This window comes from Rhinolophus sinicus, linkage group LG09 (genome assembly GCF_036562045.2).
Source record: "Rhinolophus sinicus isolate RSC01 linkage group LG09, ASM3656204v1, whole genome shotgun sequence".
In the NCBI taxonomy this organism is placed as follows: Eukaryota; Metazoa; Chordata; class Mammalia; order Chiroptera; family Rhinolophidae; genus Rhinolophus; species Rhinolophus sinicus.
Window position 1 is genome coordinate 105,286,360 of NC_133758.1, and position 20,906 is coordinate 105,307,265.

Sequence of the window (20,906 nt, forward strand, 5' to 3'; positions counted from 1 at the left end):
GGAGAAACATTTTGTTCCAGCCCAGAATATATACAAAGTTTCATGAAACGATAATTACCTTCACTACATGTGAAACACTTTGATGTGTTCTAGTCTTTCAATACTCTTTCTTTAGAAAAAAAAAAAAAAAATACTGGTCATGTTTAATTGAGCCACTAATAGGTCACAACCTGCAGTTTGAAAGACCTGACTTAATCCCTTCGATTTTTCTGAGGAAATGATAACCCAGAATAACTAAATGACTTGGCCTAGTAAAGAAAAATCTGAACACACAATTCCACGTGAAGGATTGATGTTAGAAGTAAAGAAACCTTTCTATGGTATTGGTTGCTGGACATTTCCGAAGGACTTACCTTCCCCGGGAGTCCTATCCATTTTCTGGGAGGCTTAGGCACAGCCGTGTACAGAAGACCACAGGGCGAAGTAATCAGGGAGGTGTCCAGGTCCTTCCTCGCCCCATGAAAGTATCCTGGAGGTGTCCGTACTACTGAGAAGGAATTCTCAGTTTAGCTAGGTTTGGGGAGGGGTCAGTGCCACCTGGGAGGGGGAGCAGGACCCTTTTAGAACCACCTGGAGCCTTTCCCTAGCATACAGGACTCCCAGGCATTCTGATAAGCACCCTCCCCCTTCAAGGCCAAAATTCCAGCTGACCATAAGCCCCACTGCTCTGGTCAACGGGGGTGTATCCTAGCCTATCACTCCAGTGTGTTGGGCCAGGCAGGAAATCAAAGGTGAGAACACTGATCTCTTGGGCAATGGTTCCCCACCTTTGAGGTTTCAGAGGCCAATACACATTCAAAGTGAGTTTAGGGATCAGTATCAGGCTGCCAATTTTTCATTGTGTCAAGTAAGAAAATTTAAAAACCTTATATAAACAAAACAGCAAATCTCCCCAAATCTACCGCCATCTACAACTATCAGAAGAGTAAAAAAGACAGAATCTTAAACTAAAGGAAAGTCTTATCAATTGAAGACATTTTGCTTTAAAATTTTTTAAAGAAAAGTTTAATTATGGTAAATATACACAACATAGAATTTATCATCTTAACCATTTTTAAGGTTTTCAGTTGTGTTAATTACATTCAATTGTTGTGCAACCAATCTCCAGAATTCTTTCCACCTCGCAAAGCTGAATCTCTGTACCTGTGAACCACTCACCATTTCCCGCTTTGCGCAGCCCCTGGCAACCACCATTCTACCTCCTGTCTACGAATTTGACATCTCTGGGTACCTCATATAAGTAGAATCACACAAAATTTATCTTTTTGTGCCTGGCTTATTTCATTTAGCATTACGTCTTCAAGATTCATCCATGTGTAGCATGTGTCAGAATTTTCTTGCTTTTAAGTCTGAATAATATTCCATTGTATGTATGTACCCCATTGTGTTTATCCAGTCATCTGTTCAGAGACACAGGCTGCTTCCACCTTTTGGCTATTGTGAACAATGCTGCTATGAACACAGGTGTACAAATAATTCTTTGAGTCCCTGCTTTCAATTATTTTGGGTACATACCAGAGGTGGGATTGCTGGATCATACGGCAATTGTAGGCTTCATTTTCTGAGGAACCGTCATACTGTTTGAAGACACTTAGCTTTTCATACATAAAAGAGCAATGACTGCATTGCCCCAATTTTTCTTATTTCACTGCGAACACTTCAACACGGACTGGTGTTGGTCTGTAGATTAGAGCCTGGAATTACTGCTCCAACAAATAGAAACGTCTTCTTGAGGAAATTCACTCTTCAAATGAGGAAATCTGGAGTCTTTGTCTTGCCTGACAGGAAAGATAATTATTTTAAACCACAAAATATCCATTAAGTAGCTTGGAAAATTATACAAAAGCCATTAGGTTGATTGCACTATGAAAAACAAGACAGTTTCTATTATTCAATGTATGAAGCCACCACCATTTCAAATTTGGCTGTGGGTCACTGTCACTCCAGTATTGTGAACTTAAGGTAACAGACGCTTCCCTTTCCCCTGTATAATGATTGAGTTTACAGAAATCCTAGAGGTGATGGCCCAGCTTTCCAAAACTCAGGTTTCTCTGAAGTCTGTATGTATCAAGCTAAGTAAATTTTCTGGTTGGTGGGGTTTTAAAAAAATATCTTTTTTATTTAAGTTGTACATTTTAAGTTCTTTGTGAGCTCTAGAAGAAACTCTTCTGTTATTGAAACTCATGAGCTATTATCAAATAACTTTAATTCAGTAGAAAAGAATCATGTTGTATTAAAATGAAATCCTGATTCTAGCTGTCATACTCCTTGTTAATATTGGTCTTGACAGTATTTTTCACTTCTTTACCCAATCATTGGTGGGGATGGAGATGAAGGAACAGAGTAAAATGTATTATTAGTAAGCCATCTGTTAAAAGACATATTGGAAAAACCAGATAGATATACATCTGAAAGTTTAAATTGAAATGTTACATTTTTCTGAAAAAAATTCTAGATCTCTTCTAATTCCTCCATGGAATTTCAATGAATCACTTGTCAACAGATTACAAATTCTAAAATGTGAATTGTCATTACCAAAACCTATGAATCTGCTGTTTGCACAAGTCATGTCTGCAGTTCCTTCCTATTTATCTTTTCCTTTTGTGCTCAACTCACAGACGCAACTGAATCCTGGAAATGCTTTTACCTCTCTTGTATTTCTGACAGTCAAAACTGAGCCAGAGATGCGTCGAGGAGTGGTTCCCCCCTTTTTTGCCCTTTCTTTGCTAAATCCGTGTGCGTTTAGTGCAGCACATTTCATTTTCCCATCTGTATGATTTGTTTAAAGCTTGATATTTACATGCCATAAAAGAAAATGTTCTAAATGTACGGCGAAACACATTTCGTTGTAAAACCTGATTGAATGACTTCATGATGTGTAGGTGTGTTTGTTTCAATGAGAAGGTTGTAAGAGTGTTTCTGGCATTAGTGTTCTGGAGTTTAACATTTGTTCATCTGCACAATTTGCCCAGGAGAATGATATGAAAATGTATGTGCACCCAACCATTTCCTAACGCTTGTAGAACCTTCTGCCATTATCACTATTACTGCTGCAGGTCAGCCTCTTATCATTAATTTTTTTCTTGTGATAAAATACAAATAACTTAAAATTAACCATTTTAAGCATTTTTAAGTGTACGACTTTGTGACATTATGTACATTCACATTGCTGTGCAAGCCCCTCATCCTTTTTCACCTGGGTTACTGCAACAGCCTTCAAAATCCAGTCTTGTCTTGCTTCTAATTTTGCCCCCATTAAGGGAAGAAACAAAAATCCCTGTTGACTGATTTTCACCATGGGCACAGGAGAAACAGGGTGAGATGGAAGGGGCATTCTATGCCATTTCTTCTATGCTTTAGGCGTCATGGTTGATGAGAATCAAATGCAGATAAAAGTTCTCGGGGCGCAGAAGGGCTTGTACCTGCCTCACCGGTTCCATCCCCGAGGCAGGTTATTCCTTGCTCAGGACTCACAGCCACAGCAATTGTTCTGTGAACCTAGAAAATACAAACACTCTTAAACTCATTTGACATTCAAGTGTCTGGCTGCCAGAAGCACAAACAGGCTTTCAGAAGCACAATCTTTAGCTTTCAGATGTGCAGAAATCATCATTTCAAAAAGTCAAGAGGCAAAAACTCTTAGATGGTTAAACTTTGCACCGTGCACACGAGCATAAAGCCTGACCAGCCTTGGCTGCACCTGGGGCAGCTGAAGTCACCTGGTCTGCACTAAGTCTTGAGCCTCTTGGGGAGTGGGGGGGAGCAGGGGTAGGAGCATCCAAATGAGGAGCCTATTGAAGCAAACTGCTTCCGATTTCCAGTCCTGGGCAGTGCAGTTTTGTATCACCAGATGTCAGTGTGGAGTTTCCCAACTGCCACCTTCTCTCCTGCAGGAGATGTACCACACGTCACCCAGGATCCTTCCTCAATCAAGTGCTGGCAAAACACAGGGCTATTTTCAGCACCATAATTTCACCGAATATATTGTCTACTTACATATTTTGACTTGCCAGTGTTCTTTTAAAACGCAGAAACCCTGAACTAAAGGCTGCTCTTTTGAATGCCATGACTTTCTAATCTCAGTGATTGCATTTGGAAGGCAGCCCACAAGGCTGTTTTAAGGCAGATAATGGGAAGTCCCAGCTGGCACGTGGGGTCCTTGAAAAGCAGCATGTTACCTCAGCTACCTGTAATGCCCATCTTCAGGAAACCATGGCGTCCTGTGCTACCATGGTTCAAGAGTAGGGCAGGAAGCCAAGAAAAAATACGTGTGATTAATCACATGAGGATTTCATAGCATGTTTACTAGACTTTTTTTGTTTTTTGAGGCAGCTTATAATCAGGGGGTTTCTGAAATCTTAAAGAACAGTCATTATATTAGTTTCCTATTGCTGCTGTAACTAATAACCACCAAATTAGTTGCATAAAACAACATAAATTCATTATTTTACAGTTCTAGAGGTCAGAGATCCAAAATGGGTCTCCCTGGGCTAAAATCAAGATGTCGGCAGGGCTGTGTTCCTCGTAGAGGCTCTTAGGGAGGCTCCATTTCCTCGCCTTTCCAGCTTCTCAAGGGCACCAGCGTTCCTTGGCTAGTGGGTTCCTTCTGTCTTCAAGGCCAACAATGGCTGGCTGAGTCCTTCTTGCACTTCATCACTCTGCCTCTCCTCCCTTTCACTTATAAGAAAGTTCGTAATGACATTGGGCCCACTCATATAATCCAGGACAATCTCATCTCAAGATCCTTAGTTTCTTTATATCTGCAAAGTCCCTCTTGCCGTGTAAGGTAACACATTCACAGGTTCCAGGGATGAGAGCATGGACATCTTTAGGTGGGCATTTTTCTGCCTATCACAGTCATTGTTTCAAAGATAATAGATGATATGATTTTTGAGGTGATGAACTTAATAGCCTAATTCAGTGTAATAGAAAACTGCTGTCTTGGAAAATAACAAGGCCTAAATTTCCTTTGCTCATGGAATGTTAACAATGAAGAAAAATAAATTTGCCACACCCAGCATTGAAATGTGGTCGCCCTCCAATGACCGCACAGCACTAACTCTGCTGCCCCTCGTGACTCCCCATTTTCAGGATGTCTGTCCTAGGAACAGCACCAAGTTGGCACAGGGAGAACACACACACAGAGCAGGAGGCATGGTTCCAGCTCCGAGAAGCATTGTGCAAAATGAAGTTCAGTGCGCTGAGAAATCTGGGTAGGGTAACCTGTTTATACCACCATGCAAATTCCACATAGGATTGGATGCCTAACGCAGCAGAACTGAACCCCACGCCTTGCCACACCTAAAGGCTGGTTTCGTTCTGCCTTGTAAAGCTGAATTCATCTCCTGACTTCTCAAACTTGATCTTTCCTACCTAGTGCTACCAGGGACCAGAAAACTTACCTGTTACCCTTGAGTGTTCCTTCTCAGCCAATCACAACATCCCATTGGTCTCCAAGACCTGTGGAGGCTACTCTCTCAATAGCTGCTGAAACTTCCCTACTCTTCTACTTCACTCTGCTTTCCTCCCTCCTATAAATAAGTTCTCCAACATACTGCCTGTGATCCTCCTAAACTGTAAATACAAGCATGCTACTTCCTGTTTACGAAGGTGGTTCCCTTTTGCCTTCTGGATTGACTCCAACCTCGTGGCCCGGCACACCAAGCCAGTTAGACTCTGCCTCAACCTACTTTTCCAGCCGATCTGCTCACCTCATCGCCTCCTTCTCTTCATTCCAGCTATAATGAACTGCTTGCAGTTCTTCAGATGATCAAAGCTCTGCCTTCACACTCCCTCAGCCTGGAATGCCTGTGGCTGCTTACGCCAACCCTCTCAAGACTCAGTTCAGTATCACTTCTGGGAATGTGGCTTTGTCCTTCACCCAACCCCCATCCTTGCACTCAGCTCCAGCATGCATTTACCACATTTCATCTCGTTATCTATAGCTATGTCCCCTGACTATAAACTCTAAGGTTTTTGAAGGCAAGGACCCTGTTTTGTTTAATTATGTATCTCCAGAGCTAAGCCCAGGACGTGGTGCATTACAAATGCTTGGTCACTTTTTGTTTAATGAATGAAAACATCTCTAGTGTGAGTCCCAAGGTATCCTGATATTTCCTCCCACTGGGGATGACCCAGTTCAGGGCTATGTTCCAAAACCTGCTGGGATTAGATCTGTGTCCCTAGAATGTAGCCAGAACACAGCTAGCTTCTGGGAAAGAGGTGGCGCATGTTGGACAGTAGCTCTTATGGCTCAATACTGTCTGGTTGCCAGGGTTAGTCCTGGATTAGCTTACCATCTCCAACCTGGCCTAACCTGGGGGCGTACATCAATCAGCAGCAACTCAAAGGGAATTGGCCACCTAAGGTGTGGACTGTCTGGGCTGAAAAGTGTAGAAGACAGCAAGTGTGAAACACACGGACTTAGTGTGGTAATGACAGCCTGTTAAGTCAGTAGTTGTTCAGGACGTCTTTGTCACTGCTGCCCCTCGTGATCTAAGTTACTGAATCCTTCCTGTGTGCAGATCGTCTTAGAGCTCTAGACACAGGGTCTGTAGAGAGTTAGAAATAAAACAGAGTTCCTATACTCGGGAGGCTTATGCAATCTAGGCCTAAAATAAGGGGCTGGCCTGTATAGGGGCTTTTGGGGGAGGAGGTGGTAAGGGAAGAGGTCTTATATTACTTTTTAATCATTCCTGTATAACCACAGTGATTTAAACAAGTGGCAGGAAGGAGGGAGGGAAAGCATTTGCCCTGGAAGAGGGACCGTATGCATTATGCAGCAGAGAGTTATGTTTTCTCCAAGCTGTTCTTCACTTCTGTAGGCTGGGAAAACGTCCTCGGTAATGACCCCGTGACACACCTTTCCATGAAACTTTGTCTTTTCAACAATATGACCCTAATACTGATTGGGGACTCCTTTATTCTACTCTGTGTGGAATCTGAGAGATTTCTTGATAGTGGAGGAAAAGCATCATGGATTGTGGCTGTTTTGTATTAAGGGTTTTAAAATAAGGTTTTTAAAATATATTGTTTGCAAGCCAAAGTGAATTATTGAGAATAGAGCACAGTATAACTATTTAAGCTCTAATGAACACTCCATGCCATTTTTATTAGCAGATGTTAATATTGTGTCTCAAGCTGTTTTTAGAAAGGAAAGTGATTTCAGAATCTATGTTTGACATAGCTTAGGGATCTGCGCACAGACTGATTCATGTGAAATGCTATTAGGACCCCAAAGACTTCTTAGTGAAAGTGTAATTTAATTTAACTATGCTGTAGAATCAAGAGAATTTTAAAAAAAAAAGCTTTAAATATTAGATATTTCAAATAGCTTCTACTCTTCAAATAGCTTCTGGTCTTCTCATGACAATTAAATTTCATAAAATGTATACATATGACCTGTAGTCATCTTTTACTATCAGTATATATTATTACAATTTTAATAGTTTTTTTTTTTAAAGATTTTTATTGGGGAAGGTGAACAGGACTTTATTGGGGAACAGTGTGTACTTCCAGGACTTTTTCCAAGTCAAATTGTTGTCATAGCAATCATAGTTGTGGAGGGCGCAGTTCAACTCCAGGTCCAGTTGCCGTTGTTAATTGCAGGGGGTGCAGCCCACCATCCCTCGTGGGAGTCGAGGAGTCCAACTGGCAACCTTGTGGTTGAGAGCCCACTGGCCCATGTGGGAATCGAACCGGCAGCCTTCAGCTGGCCCCAATAGTTTTTTCATTTCTTAAAATGTGTATACATTTTTTTGGCACCCTCTGTATACATATACACATACACATCCCATGGTAGAAAGCTGTAGGTTTGTCATCATGACATGTCATACTGTCCTCAAGATTAGTGATGTACATACTTACTAGCAAATTACTGCTACACATTATTACCAATAAATCCTTAAGTGTCAAAACACATTAAAATTACACAAAGTGGTAAAATCAACTCCAGTGAGTGCTAGTATAGTATATATTCAGCTGCATAATTCACACAGACACAAACTGGTAAATAATGTGCAATTTATGAAAACCTGCTAGGGATAATCCCATTGAGATTAAAGTCTGTGTATCTATTAACACATTTCAGAGTATTTTCAAACAGAAACTGAGTCTTTTGAGACCCACAACTGCTCTGTGAGACTGGTGTTATGCTCATCTGCGTTTTCCAGAGGAAACAGGTCTGGCCAGGTTAAGTGGCTTGCCCTAAATCCCACAGGCAGTGCTAGACAGAGCCGAGTGGGGGCCTACCTGTGACCGGAACTCACCCACTTCATGGTGTGTCCCTACAATCCTGTCAGGATTGGCTCCATCCTTCCTAAAAATCAATGAGAGTAAAGGGAAGGGAGAATTTGGCTTCCTCATGACAGAAAAAGTGAGTTACATACATTATATAAATTATTGATTTTCTCTGAAAAATTACCCAACAATGTGATTCTTAAATATTCCTTTAAATTAACTTTAGTTTTAGAATTTAAAATATGTTTCCAATCATCCCTAAAATACTAAATAGTGTTTTCTGTAGGATGTATTAAGATACAGTTTAATGTTTAGATGGTCCATTTCTTTCTTTAAAAAATAAAACATAATAGGAAAAATGTCTATTTAAAGAGGTAATTAGACATATAGTCCTATAGTTTGTAATGGAGACTGGGTAATGTATGACACTGAGTAAAATAATAAAATCAAATCAAAGGCAAAACCATGGCCATCTTTTAAATATTATGAGAGGAAAAGTGGGAGGATGGCAGAGACTTTAGTGAAGAGTATAGGCTGGTACTGGCTGCGGGAGAGCCCCGCTGGGAGGCTGAGAGCCTGACGGAAAGGGTCAGTGTGACAGGTCTCTGCCCTGTGCAAATCTGTTGTCCCACAAGTCCAAGATCTGACCTGGCACAGTTTTAAAAGAGTGGGCAAAAGACAAAAGAGAAACACACACACACACACACTAAATAAATGCCAAAGGGAAGAGACTCACCCCAACTGAATTTCAAATCAGATAACAGCAAACCCATCAGTCCGGTATTTTTATTGATAAACTCACAACTAGCTTCTTTGTTCCAGTGTGGGTTTCTGGCCACCAATTTTTGTCAACACCAAGTGCTTTAACAAGACAAACTAATTTTGAACCCAAAAACCATTGGTCAAAATGTCATCATTTAATCATGTAGGAGGAAGAAAAATAGAGCCTAGGAAAAAGCTTCAAATATTAGGAATTTCAAAGAGCTGGGGGTCTAGTTTCTTGAAGTAACTGAGACAATAAAACAACAGTTGTGATTACGTACAGGAATGTGTCATTTAGACCAGTGCATCTCTAAGTGTGACCTAAGGTTTGGTGGCAGAAGCATCACCGGCTTAGAGTGCAAATTCTCAAGACCCAACCCTGATTTACAGAATGAGGATCACCGAGGGTGGGGCCCAGCAATCTGTTTTAACAAGGTCTCCAAATGACTCTTCTGCGCACTGAAGTTTGCAAAGTACCGATTTAAATCATCGCTTGTTAAACTACAGATTACAATCCATTAGTGGGTTGTAAAATCAATTCAGTGGGCAGTGACCAGCATTATACGAAAGTGAAATGGAATGAGAGATGGATGTATCCCATGAAGCATGGGTATGAACTCATAAGACCTGTTTCTGGTCTATCTATGTGCGTACACACCTGTATATACTGATTTGGATGAAGCAGCACTTTTCATTTTTGAAGAACTGGTATGGTATAATAAAGAAGCTACACATTTTAAATGAAGTCAGAACTGCTTGGTTGACAATAAAACATACTGATAGCTTAATGTGGATTTCTGTTTGGAGAGGGAAGAGGGCCAAAAAAAGAACATAGCAGGCTGAAGTTTTATAACTCCAGAATCTTAGTAAGGAAAAAAACCAAAATGGCCTACCCAGAGAGGAAGTGGAAGGGGCATCCATCTACCACAGTAGAGATATCAAGGATAGGGACAAGAAATATTCATTCACTCGTTTATTCATTCATTTATAAATCATTTCTTTGTGAATATGGTATTCTCTTTTGAAAGCAATCAGTGATTAGATTAGATCAGTGGTTCTCAAACATGAGCATGCATCAGAATCTTTTAGATGGCTTGTTCAGGCACTTTTTGATTTAGCAGATAAGGTTGGGGTCTGAAAATCTGCCTTTCTGACAAGTTCCTGGGTGATGCAGACGTTGATCATCTGGGGACCATACTTTGAGGATCATTGATCTAAATGGTGGAATGAAGAGTTGTGCAAGATGGTGTTTCTGGAAACACAATTCAAAGCAGATAGAATTTAGCTGATACACACAAGTCGGGTGTGGTTTTTTTTCTGTTTGTTTTTTTTTTTTACTACATTTTAATAACTCTCACTAAAACTTTTTCATGTAACAATTTTTATTGTAAAATGTTTCACGAAGATTTAATATTTAGCTTAGGTATTTGTCAGACAATGGTTCTCGTGTGTGGCAAAGACATGTTTGCTATGTGCCTGCCAAAATTACTTCCTTTTCTTCCTGGGCACACATATAAAACTGTATTTCCTGATCCCTTTGTAGTTAGTTTAGACCATGCGACTGATTTCTGCCAGCATGGATAGTAGGCAGGAGAGATGCAAACCCTTCCAGGCTTGGCCAAAACTTCATTCAATACCTGCCCTTTCTTTTTGGCCAGCCAGATGCACAAGGTCTAATAACGGACTCTGTGAGGGGTCCAGGGACCTGTTTAGTCAGTAGATGAGAGCCTGAGTCCCTGAGGTACTACTTGGAGGAGAGACACACAGAATTGCCACTTAAGTGGGGAACTATTTAGAGAGAGAGGAGAGGGTATACCAAGGGAACTCGCAGTGCGCTTTCACTGCATCAAGGCCCTGAGGTTTAGGGGTTTGTTTCCTCTGTGTAGCTTATCATGTTCTAATATGCTGTGTTTGGCACTGAGTAACACAAAACATATTTATATGCTGAATGAATGATCATTACAATTCCAAGGTTTATCCTCTTACGTCCAACATTCAGCCTGTGAGTGGCCTTCTCACCACTCATTTATTCAACAAATATTTACCTATAGGCTACTGGTGCCAAGCACTGCAGTGGTCAAAAAACACATGCTTTACATGCCCTCATGAAATTTACAGTCGTGTTAGAAATGGACATAAATCCAATCAATCACTCAAACAAATGTAAAATTCCAACTGCTGTGAGTGGTATGAATGCTGGAAACCTGGAAACTTGAAGGGGATTTTTTCTTTGTTAGGAATAAATGTGGGACACTTTTAAGGTGTAATTACCATTTGGGTAAAAATGACTTAAAAATACAACCAAGTTGGGTGTGATGAAGCACAATATATAAATCTAGACACAACTAAGAGTCATCAGGTTTTATTGTTAAATCTTTCCATTTAATAGTTTTAATTACTGAATAGGATGTGTTCCATATCATAGTTATCTAAACTTTAAAAAATGCATGTATAATGATTAGTGTGAGACTCTTGCACTTACCAAGTGTTAGCTCCCAGAGACTTGCAAAAGTCTTTTACTCCGTTTTTAAATCAGTGTTTGTCATTTTCTCTATTAACAGTAGGAGCTTACAGTATCGGTAACAATTCCCTGCTGAACCACAGTTTTATACCAAAGGCTTCAATTAATAATAGGTAAATCAGATCAAATCACTAAATACCTCCCTGAATTGAAACTTGTTACTATGATAACCACTTTGGCCTTTCAAACTTTTCTCTACTTACCAAGTAAATGTCGGTTTACTTGGAAAAGCGTTGGTTACTGAGAATTTTAATAAATTCCGTTTCAGAGAAATTATTGGATTCAAAAGTTGCAGGTGCCCTAGGGATTTAATACAAACATCCCAGGTAGGGAAACAAAAGTCCAAAAAGGTAAAATAATTTGCTCATTACACGTAATTTAGTTTTGGTCCCAGACCTAGACCCCAGGTCTCCTAAACATGGCGCAGCTTTCTCTGCACCAGTGTTTGCCCTGCCCGTGAAGGTCAGGCTGGATTATCCTTAGTTCTTCCAACTCTGCTCTTCCTCCAGGATTGGGGTTTTTGATTGGATAGAGCTAATTCAAATTAAGTTGGCTTCTGCTACCTTGGTTGTTTTGTTCTCACTGTTCTCAGTCTTTTATTATTAGCATTGCTGAGCATCTGTTTCATGTAAGACCCACTTATTTAATAACACCAACGAGGAAGTTAACACCCACCCAAACTGAACGCCTCGGGACAAAGAACACAGCCATACCTGGCACCAGCTAGGAAAAGGTGAAGGGGACTCACTGACTTCTACTGCGTCGGATTGCCACATGCGAGAGGAGGGGCCGCCTTCTGGTTGGCGCCCGGAGGGGCTCAGTCCTTCCAATTGGCTTAGGCCCCGCAGTGGAGGAGGAGGAGGAGGGCGACCTGGAGGGCAGGGCGGGGCCAGAAACCTGTCCATCACTGAGTCCGCGGGTGCAGCACCTACCACACTACAGTACCTTGGAAAGGCGGTACCCGGCCTGGAAGGCCGCGGCAGGGGGAGGCGGGGCCAAGCTGGCGGGAGCCAATCCGCCGGGCGGCGCGAGGGGGTGGGGGCGGGGTCACCGCGCGCGACCCAAACACACAGGCCCCGGCGCACCCTGGGGACTCGCTGCTCCTCGGCCTTCCGGTGCGAGGGCCAGGCAACCTCCTGCCCTCCCGGGCACCCCTACAGTTGTGGCCCAGACCGCTCCCCGCCCCTCCTTCGCGGGGGCAGCGCGGCGACGGTTGCCGGGAAGCACGCGTCCCTCTTCCCTTCCCTCTCTCGTCCTTCCCGCACGCGCCACCCATTTTTCCTCTTTTTCCGTTAACAGCTGGGTGGCTGGGGGAAGAGGGAAGGTGGCCCGGGCGAAGTCTGGGCGGGCGCCTCCCACTTACCCGCGAGCCGCAGTGGGAGCAGGAGGATGGCGGCGGTAGCAGCGGCCGCCCGGGAGGAGGCAGTGCCGAGGCCCGGGGCGCAGAGCGCGGCGGTGGCGGCAGAGAGCGGCAGCGGCCCGACGCGGTGCAGCAGAACCGAAACCAGCGGTAGCCGCACAACCACCTGAGTCTCCCTTCCCTCCCGAGCCAGCGAGCGGCGCCCGCCGGAGCGGGGACCTCCTTTCTTTCCGCCTTTCCTTGTCTCCCGCGCCCCCCGGAAGGTCGCCGGTCTCGTCCAACGCCCCCAAGAAGAGCGCGCCGGGCGCTGACTGCCCCTCGGGGCGCCGGGCGGCGGCCCTGGACGTGCGGGCTTTGCTCTGGGCCGGCCGCGGCGCCGCGGCCCTGCCCTCTAGCTCCCGCGCTCGCTCCCGCCCTCCCGGAGCTCCGGGCGCTGCGCGCGAGCCCGGCCCGGGGCAGGGCGGACATGGGCGCCAAGCAGAGCGGCCCGGCCGCTGCTAACGGCCGCACCCGTGCGTACTCTGGCTCGGATTTACCTTCCAGTAGCAGCGGAGGAGCCAATGGAACCGCGGGCGGCGGCGGCGGCGGCGGGGCGCGGGCCGCGGCCGCTGGGAGGTTTCCGGCTCAGGTGCCCGGCGCGCACCAGCCCAGCGCCTCCGGCGGCGCCGCGGCGGCCTCAGCGGCCCCGCGCAGCCGCTCGGTCGGCGGGGCCGTGGGGACCGTGGCATCCGGGGCTCGCGCCGCGCAGTCCTCCTTCAGCATCCCCAACAGCAGCAGTGGCCAGTACGGCTCGCAGGACTCGGTGCACAGCAGCCCGGAGGACGGCGGCGGCGGCGGCGGTGGCGGTGGCGGCAGCGGCGGCGGCGGCGGCGGCGGCCGGGACCGGCCGGCGGGCGGGGGCCCGGGCGGGCCGCGCCTGGTGATCGGCTCTTTACCAGCTCACCTCTCGCCGCACATGTTTGGAGGTACGGCCCCCTCCCTCCCTAGCTCCCAAGGGCGGCACGTGGCCCGCGACTGCGCTTGTTTTTACCCTTCTCCTTTTCTCCTTCAGCCTGAACCCCGGGGGTTAGCCGCGGGGCCCAGCCCGGTCACCCCTCCCGGGAGGAACATTGCCACTTAACCACTGCGGCGCCGCTACCGCCTGACCCTAGTGTTTGTTTTTTAAACAACGTGTGCACCCTCACCTCCTAGCGGCTCCCATACACACCTTGTTTTCCCCGTGACGTGAAAGCAAATGGTTTAAAACAAACCGATGCTGCAGTACTGGTGCTCGTGGTTTTCAGTATCAGGAAGTCAGAAGACCAGTTGCTAAGTGTCGTTCTATGTTGGGACTGGAGGGGTGAGCAGTTTTCAAATTCCAAAAGTCAGAGGGTTTAAAACATGAGTATTTGAAAAAGGAGGGAGTTACCGCGTTTGGACTGTTAATATAGAACTAATTCTTAAGTCTGTGCAAATAGTCCGACGTACTACGTACACTTTAATTGGATAAATGCGTTAGTGAAAAGTATTAACCTCAGTAAACTGCTACTTTAGGGAATGGTTAATGTGAGTCCTGCTTAGTTTGGACGGCGCTTAAAAAATTGAAAAATGTCTTAAGGACAGAAACTAGTAATTACCACAACTCTGCCTACAACATGTGGTAAAAGCCTAGGTGCTTTTGACTTGAGTTCAGGAAAAGTCACTTGTGAGAAATGGAAAGTTTTAATAGCAAAATGATGTGTTTTTGTGTAGAATCAGGAGGGAGGGTGCATTTGAACTGAAGAAAATTAATCCGACCTCTTCAATTATATTTTAAGGTGATCTCTTCTACCGCAGAACAATTACTAATAAATGAATCAAGACACCCTGCCTCCCTTCCCAGTTCATGAAAAGAAATAGATATTACATCTGGTTAGAGATGCTGTAGAATATACACATTCCCATATCATTGTATTATGTGTTGTGATATTATATTTCACAATTGAACACAGATGAACAGTGCACACACCATCCCCTCCATTTTTGCGCCCCCTTTACTCATGTTTATAAATGTGAGAAATTTGAGTAGGAAGTTAGTAAAGTGGAATGTTCAATAATGTAATTTATCTGTTCTGATGTTCTGTGCTATCAGCCTTCACATTAGCATAAATAAAAAATGAGAATGTCACGTTTAGTTTTTTTCATCTTTTTAATACTGCTTTGCACATTCAATATAGAATAACTATAATTCTTGTTATAAAGTCATTTTTGCTACATAAATATATTGTTTCCTAAAATTGGGCCATTTAAGAAACTTTTTGTTTTTGAGAAGAACTAGTGTTGTCCTTACTGTGATTTGATCATAATTAGTATAGTTGAGAGTAGTGTAGTCACCCCATCGAGCAGTAATAACAAAGGACATTTTCTTGAGAATGGGAGATTGGTGCAATAAATAAAAGATAAGCTGGTTTTAAAAAATATTTGTCTTTTTAAAGTGAATTTGCATTTAGCAGTTATGATCATCAAAAGATGTGTATTTAAAAGCTTGCTAAAGAGGAAATAGGAAAAGGCTTGCCAAATTAATAGTTCTTATTTCCTCAGCGACTCATTATTGTCTTTATTCATTTTTTTTTAAGGGCTGATATCCTTTAACAGAGTCAGTATATCTATATGGGTTTATTTTCGTACATTCCATTCAGAGCAGGGGGCAAATAGCTGATACCCATGCTATTAATTCATAGTAAATTAGCAAATGAAAAAGACCTAGTTGCTGAAAGTGAGAGACCTAAAGCATTTATCTCTTATCTAAGTTTCCAGATTTGTGCACTTAGTTCTTTTAGTACTTTTGGGGTTAGGATGATTGGGGCCTAGTAGCAGCACAGTGAGATTGAGGAAGTTGGGGCAGCCTTTCTTAAACCCTGTCTCTAGAGAATGAGCCCTAATGTCCTAAGACATCTATTGTATGCAATTAATGTTTTCCGCCTGTGCATTTAAAATGATTCTAGTTAGGGATCATTCTTGCAAAGTTTAAGAAACAGTTACTCAAATAAGGTGTGTTCAGTGGGTCAGATGAGGAACCCCAGGAGAAAAGGCTGGAAGGGGATCAGAGAAATTACCTGTTCCTGTTACATGATGAGAACAGATCATGGTGATCATACCTTAAATCCTAGTTGAGACAGAAAGATGAAATACACATGTAAAAACACAACTTTCTAGTGGCATTTGCTTTAATGAGATTTTTACCGATTTCAGTGGATGGGTTTATCAGGGAAACTTAATAGAAGCATGTTTCTTATCCTGAGATTTAGGGAGACAGATGATGAATCTTATTTTTAAAATTAGACTTGATTATACTTCACATTGATTTAATTTTTAGTATGTATTATAGTATTAATGTTTATTCAGTTACAAATTGTACAAATTTTTAAGCACATATTAAGCAACTCTATCTGAATAATGAGAAAAGGAATATTTCTGACTTAGTGGAAAGTTCTTAACTGTAATTTTGTAATACTGTTATTTTGACATTTCTATAATATTAATCATATCTCCTAATAAAAAAGTATGGTTCTAATAAGATTCAAAATTACCATTTTTCTCCTGGGGTGTCATGTAATTTATAGAAAAGGAAAACCTAAAGCAGTACCACTTTTTTTTTTTTTTTTTAGTTTAGGAGTCTAGCAAGTTGAACTGTTACTGGTTCCATCATAGTAAATTACCAAATTGAATGAGGTTTTCTGTGTGAATTTGTTTTGTTCTCTTTTAGACATATATTTTGGCTGTATACACTCTTATCTAATTCTCTCTAGAGAGAACCAGTAGAGGAGTGCTTATATTCAGATAGTTTACAAGAATTTCCTAGAATTTCCTAGGACTGAGTTGGTAGATATCAGAATATGATTCTAATGCATACAGGAGTTTTTAGATGAAGTAGGTGTTTCATGTTTTTGTTATTCTTTTCAGACTCCTGAGTCTAATACTATTAAACTGAACAAAAGCCTTTTCTTGTCTATCACCTTTGTTTTAAAACTGGTCTTTAGGGTATAGTCTAATAATTGAGGGCCTTGGTAGTATCTTAGGATTTTTTTGGCTTTATTTTATGTCTACGTTTTTTCCACTGTCAAGTTGCTAATGTTCATAAAAGCAATTATTATCTGTGGTAATGATCCAGTCTTTAATGATCCAGCAAGAATGGAGGAGGTAAATTGGACTATAAAAATATACTAGCGAATGGAGATGATTTCTAGAGAAATTATGTGGACATCTCTTACAAAATATCCATGAGTCTGAAAGTGAAATGAATTAACCTAGACCATTAACTGGTTGGGTTGCTTTTGGCTTGGGTTTGTTTGGGTGTGGTGTGCCCATGAGTATTTCAGTAGGCTGGTTGTAATTCAGTGCCTCCTATTGCTTAAGAAATGTGCTTCCTTATGTTGAAGGAGTGTGGATTATCTCTTAGAACTGAGTATGTTAAATCTGTATTTCTAGACAGATTTGTTTCTCTTAATCTTCTAAACGTGGGGTTTTAAGATGAGAGATTATCTCCATTAGCTAGCTGTTATTGTTCTGTTACTACCTCTTTACCTGTATCTAGTGCCAAAATGTCTGAATTTGGGATATTGTGATTCATCTACTTCCTATTCCTGAATGTTCTTTTATTCAATTGAAGACTTATGGGGTGAGAGAGAAGAAAAGGACACTTCTAAGCGCCACCTCTGTCACTCACCAAAACCAGGAGTCTGGTGGTGAATGTTTCTCACTTGCAGCCTTCGTCCTTGAAACACTAGAGGAGACGCCCTGTGTTGTGCTCCTTGTTGTGCTCAAGTGTGTACTCACAGAAGCTTCTGCTTCGGGAATATTTTGAAAGTTCTCTTGACTGCGAGGTGGAGGTGGATGGAGAGCTGCAGGGCGGGGTGGTTTGTGTTGCACTGAGGGTGATCGGATAGGAGAGCTGCCTGAGCGGAGCACTTCTGATGCTTTGCTGGGAAGAGCTGTTGTACTGACAGTGTCTCCAGCAACTCCGCCAGCCTCCTCCAATTTGATGGTTTCGCCTGCTGACCAGTCAGTAGGTTCTTATTTCTGGTTACCGATACCATTGATTAGATACCAGCTTTTTTCATATTTATTTATCTTGTGTTTATAGGAGAATTGCCTTAATGTTAGACTTATTTCATATACTGGGTATATGTACAATTAGGTATATTAGCCGGTGGGTTAAAAGATGTATAGGAACTGTTTTATGTAGCAAAGTACTTTATAATGTTTTGATTTTGCATGTACTTGACTGGTATTAACTAATGAAGTAAGTTTGTTCAATACTTATTTAAGTGTTTAGAAATTGGGGAAAACATGCCCTTTGTGTGAACAGAGGGTTCAGAAATACCTTAGAATCTGATTATATTAATTTTTTATGCTGCCTATTAACAAATTACTACAAACTTAGCTGCCTAAATTTATTTATTATAAATAAATCACATTTATTATCCCACAGTTTCCTTTAGTCAGGAGTCTGGGTTCTCTGCAAGGCTGTAGCAAGGTGTTGGCAGAACTAGGTTATCTAGAGAATTAACTGGGATAGGGTCTGCTCCCAAGCTCGCTCCCTCCCTCCCGCTCACAGGTTGTTGGTAGAATTCATTTCCTCGTGGTTGTTAAGCTCGTGGCACTTGTGTCTTCACAGCCAGCAAAGGAGAGTCAAGCAGGATGGGCTGGTGCTGTGCTCTTATGTAAATATGTGCAGGTGATCACATGTTCGGAGAGCCCCTCGTCTTTGCTGCATCCCATTGGTGAGAAGCAAGTCACGTGTCCTGCTCACACATCAGGAGGCAGGGATCATGTGTGGCCAATCCAAACTCAGTCGACCATATTGGTTATTGACTTAGGTTGTTAGCTAAACATGCAACTGTTCTAACTTTAAACTCATTTCTTATTTACTTTGAAAAAGTTTTATGTGGTGAGTGTTGCTTTAGTAAAATGAATTGAGCCCCTTCTGGGGCTGGGCATTGTGTCGTTGGGGGTACAAACGTGGGGCTGCTTTCAGCTCCTGCTCAGCACTCAGTTGGATTTGGGATTGTCATACTCTGTGGCAAGTGCTGTAATAGGACTGTTAACACTACTTTGTAAGGTATCACTGTCTAGGGCAGTCAAAGAATACTTCACAGAGGAAAGTAACATTTGAACTGTGTTTTGAAGGATTTAGAAGTTTTATGTGAGGACACTACAGACTAAAAGAAGCACCCACAAAAGCCTTGGATTTTGACCGAGTGTACTTAAAATTAAATGTCACTGGATTGCAGGGGCGCAAGGAGGAATGATGGGAACGTGAAGCCAGACCTGTAGTTGAAGGATTTTATAATGCTGTAAGTTTGTTTCACCTAACCAAGTTTCAAAGCCAGGATAAGCATCCTGGTCAGGCCAGAGGGCACCATTGCAATCGTAGTTTGTGTGGATGACACCCTTCCTGAGTAGCGCAGTGCTCAGCCTTCAAAGCCCTACACAGTACCCCGAATCACGATTAAATTGCTCTTAGGGGTGGAGAGTGGTAGCAGGAAGAGAAGCTAGGACTCGCTGAGAATATAGTTGGTAGATGCCTAAATTGAAATCATGGCATTGGTGAAGGAGAGGAAAAGTAGAGTTTGATTGAGATTTCTAAGGTAGAATTGATAAGATTGCAAACCTGTAGTGATGACATTAACCAGTATTAAAAATAAAGAAGGAAAGAACAAGTTCATGACTTCTTGTAGGGCTGTTAAACTTTGAGTGGCTATAGGATTTCATCTAGGAGGATCCTTCAAGCAGTTGGAAATAATGAATCTCTAAGTTAGGACATTACTCAAAATGGAGAAATCATCAATTTGCAGATTATAAATGAAGCCAAAAAGTGGATAAAATTATGAAGGGAGGGATATAAATAGAGGAGCAACCATGTGAAATGTTGGGGAACAAGAACTTTAAGAGACAGGCAGAATAAGAGGCTGGTAATTAGAATTGAACCACAAGGAAAAGAAGTTGTTTAAAATGTTTTTTATTATAAAAATATGTGTTTATTAGTGAAAACTAAAACACAAAACAGCACTTATAAAAAATAGAAAATTACTTGTAATCTTACCACCAGAAATAACTAGAATAAAATGTTGATGTTTGTGTTAGATTTGAGACATTCATTCAATATATTCTTTTGATTTTAAATCTCTGATGTTCTAATGTAAGATTTTAAAACTACAGATTTCCTTCTAAGAATTGCTATAGCTGAATTCTACAAATTTTGAACTATTTTTGTTAACATTCGGTTAAAAATATCTTCTGATTTCCCTTGTGATTTCTTCCCACTTCATCATTTTCTTCCATCACATTAAATTTCTTTATAATATGATTTTTTTAAATGACTGCCCAGTATTCCAAAATTCACTCCGTAAATATTTAATGAGGACCTACTTTGCCACGCACTGTCCAGAGGACAGAGAGTAGAGAAGTAAGACACATGTCTCTGCTTTCATGTCTGGCAGAATCATTATTCTAATCAGGGCTCTTTTTTTTTTTTATAATCAAGAAATTTAGTATGTCAAAGAATAAGTTCATTCCATCATTTGAATTTAATACATTCTGACCATCTTGTATATCCTAATTTTTGTTTGAATTGTGACTAGTCTGTGATAGTTCATTATTTTATCTTATTTGTATACGTGTGAGCTGAGAAATAAAAGAACAAAGAAACCATGAGCTGAGAAACAAAAGAACAAAGAAACCATATATACATAATGGGTTATTACATGTAATTTGTTTCAAGGAGCCAGCTCTTGTGTGTGTTTTTTTTTTAAGATTTTTTTTATTGGGGAAGGGGAACAGGACTTTATTGGGGAACAGTGTGGTTTTTCCCCAGGACCCATCTGCTCCAAGTCAAGTCGTTGTCCTTCAATCTTAGTTGTGGAGGGCACAGCTCAGCTCCAGGTCCAGTTGCCGTTGCTAGTTGCAGGGGGCACAGCCCACCATCCTTTGCAGGAGTCAAACCCGCAACCTGTGGTTGAGAGAGCACATGGTCTAACCAGCTGAGCCATCCGGCCACCCCCAGCT

General features: G+C 42.1%; 1 protein-coding gene and 1 long non-coding RNA gene across 9 annotated transcripts in view; one reads left to right on the plus strand and one right to left on the minus strand.

Moving 5' to 3' along the window:
- Positions 1 to 982: 982 nt before the first annotated feature.
- Positions 983 to 14,396, minus strand: LOC141573216 (uncharacterized). Of its 4 annotated transcripts, none has more exons than XR_012498923.1 (5): positions 14,089 to 14,396; positions 12,235 to 12,392; positions 8,268 to 8,317; positions 3,197 to 3,498; positions 983 to 1,778 (listed from the first exon to the last, which is right to left on the minus strand). It is a non-coding gene; the product is annotated as an uncharacterized LOC141573216 (long non-coding RNA). The 4 variants fall into 4 exon arrangements; XR_012498920.1 differs by lacking the exon at positions 14,089 to 14,396 and adding an exon at positions 13,418 to 13,551; XR_012498922.1 differs by lacking the exon at positions 14,089 to 14,396 and adding an exon at positions 13,418 to 13,551 and having other exon boundaries at positions 8,268 to 10,252.
- ZNRF2 (zinc and ring finger 2) overlaps positions 12,428 to 20,906 on the plus strand; it is a 79,975-nt gene continuing 71,496 nt past the window's right edge. Inside the window, exon 1 of one of the 5 annotated variants that reach the window (XM_074340940.1) lies at positions 12,428 to 13,846. In XM_074340940.1, coding sequence (XP_074197041.1) covers positions 13,348 to 13,846 — 499 coding nt within the window. In that variant the 5' untranslated portion in view covers positions 12,428 to 13,347. The remainder of the gene's footprint in view (positions 13,847 to 20,906) is intronic. The other 4 variants (XM_074340942.1, XM_074340941.1, XM_074340939.1 and 1 more) reach the window with 4 other exon arrangements.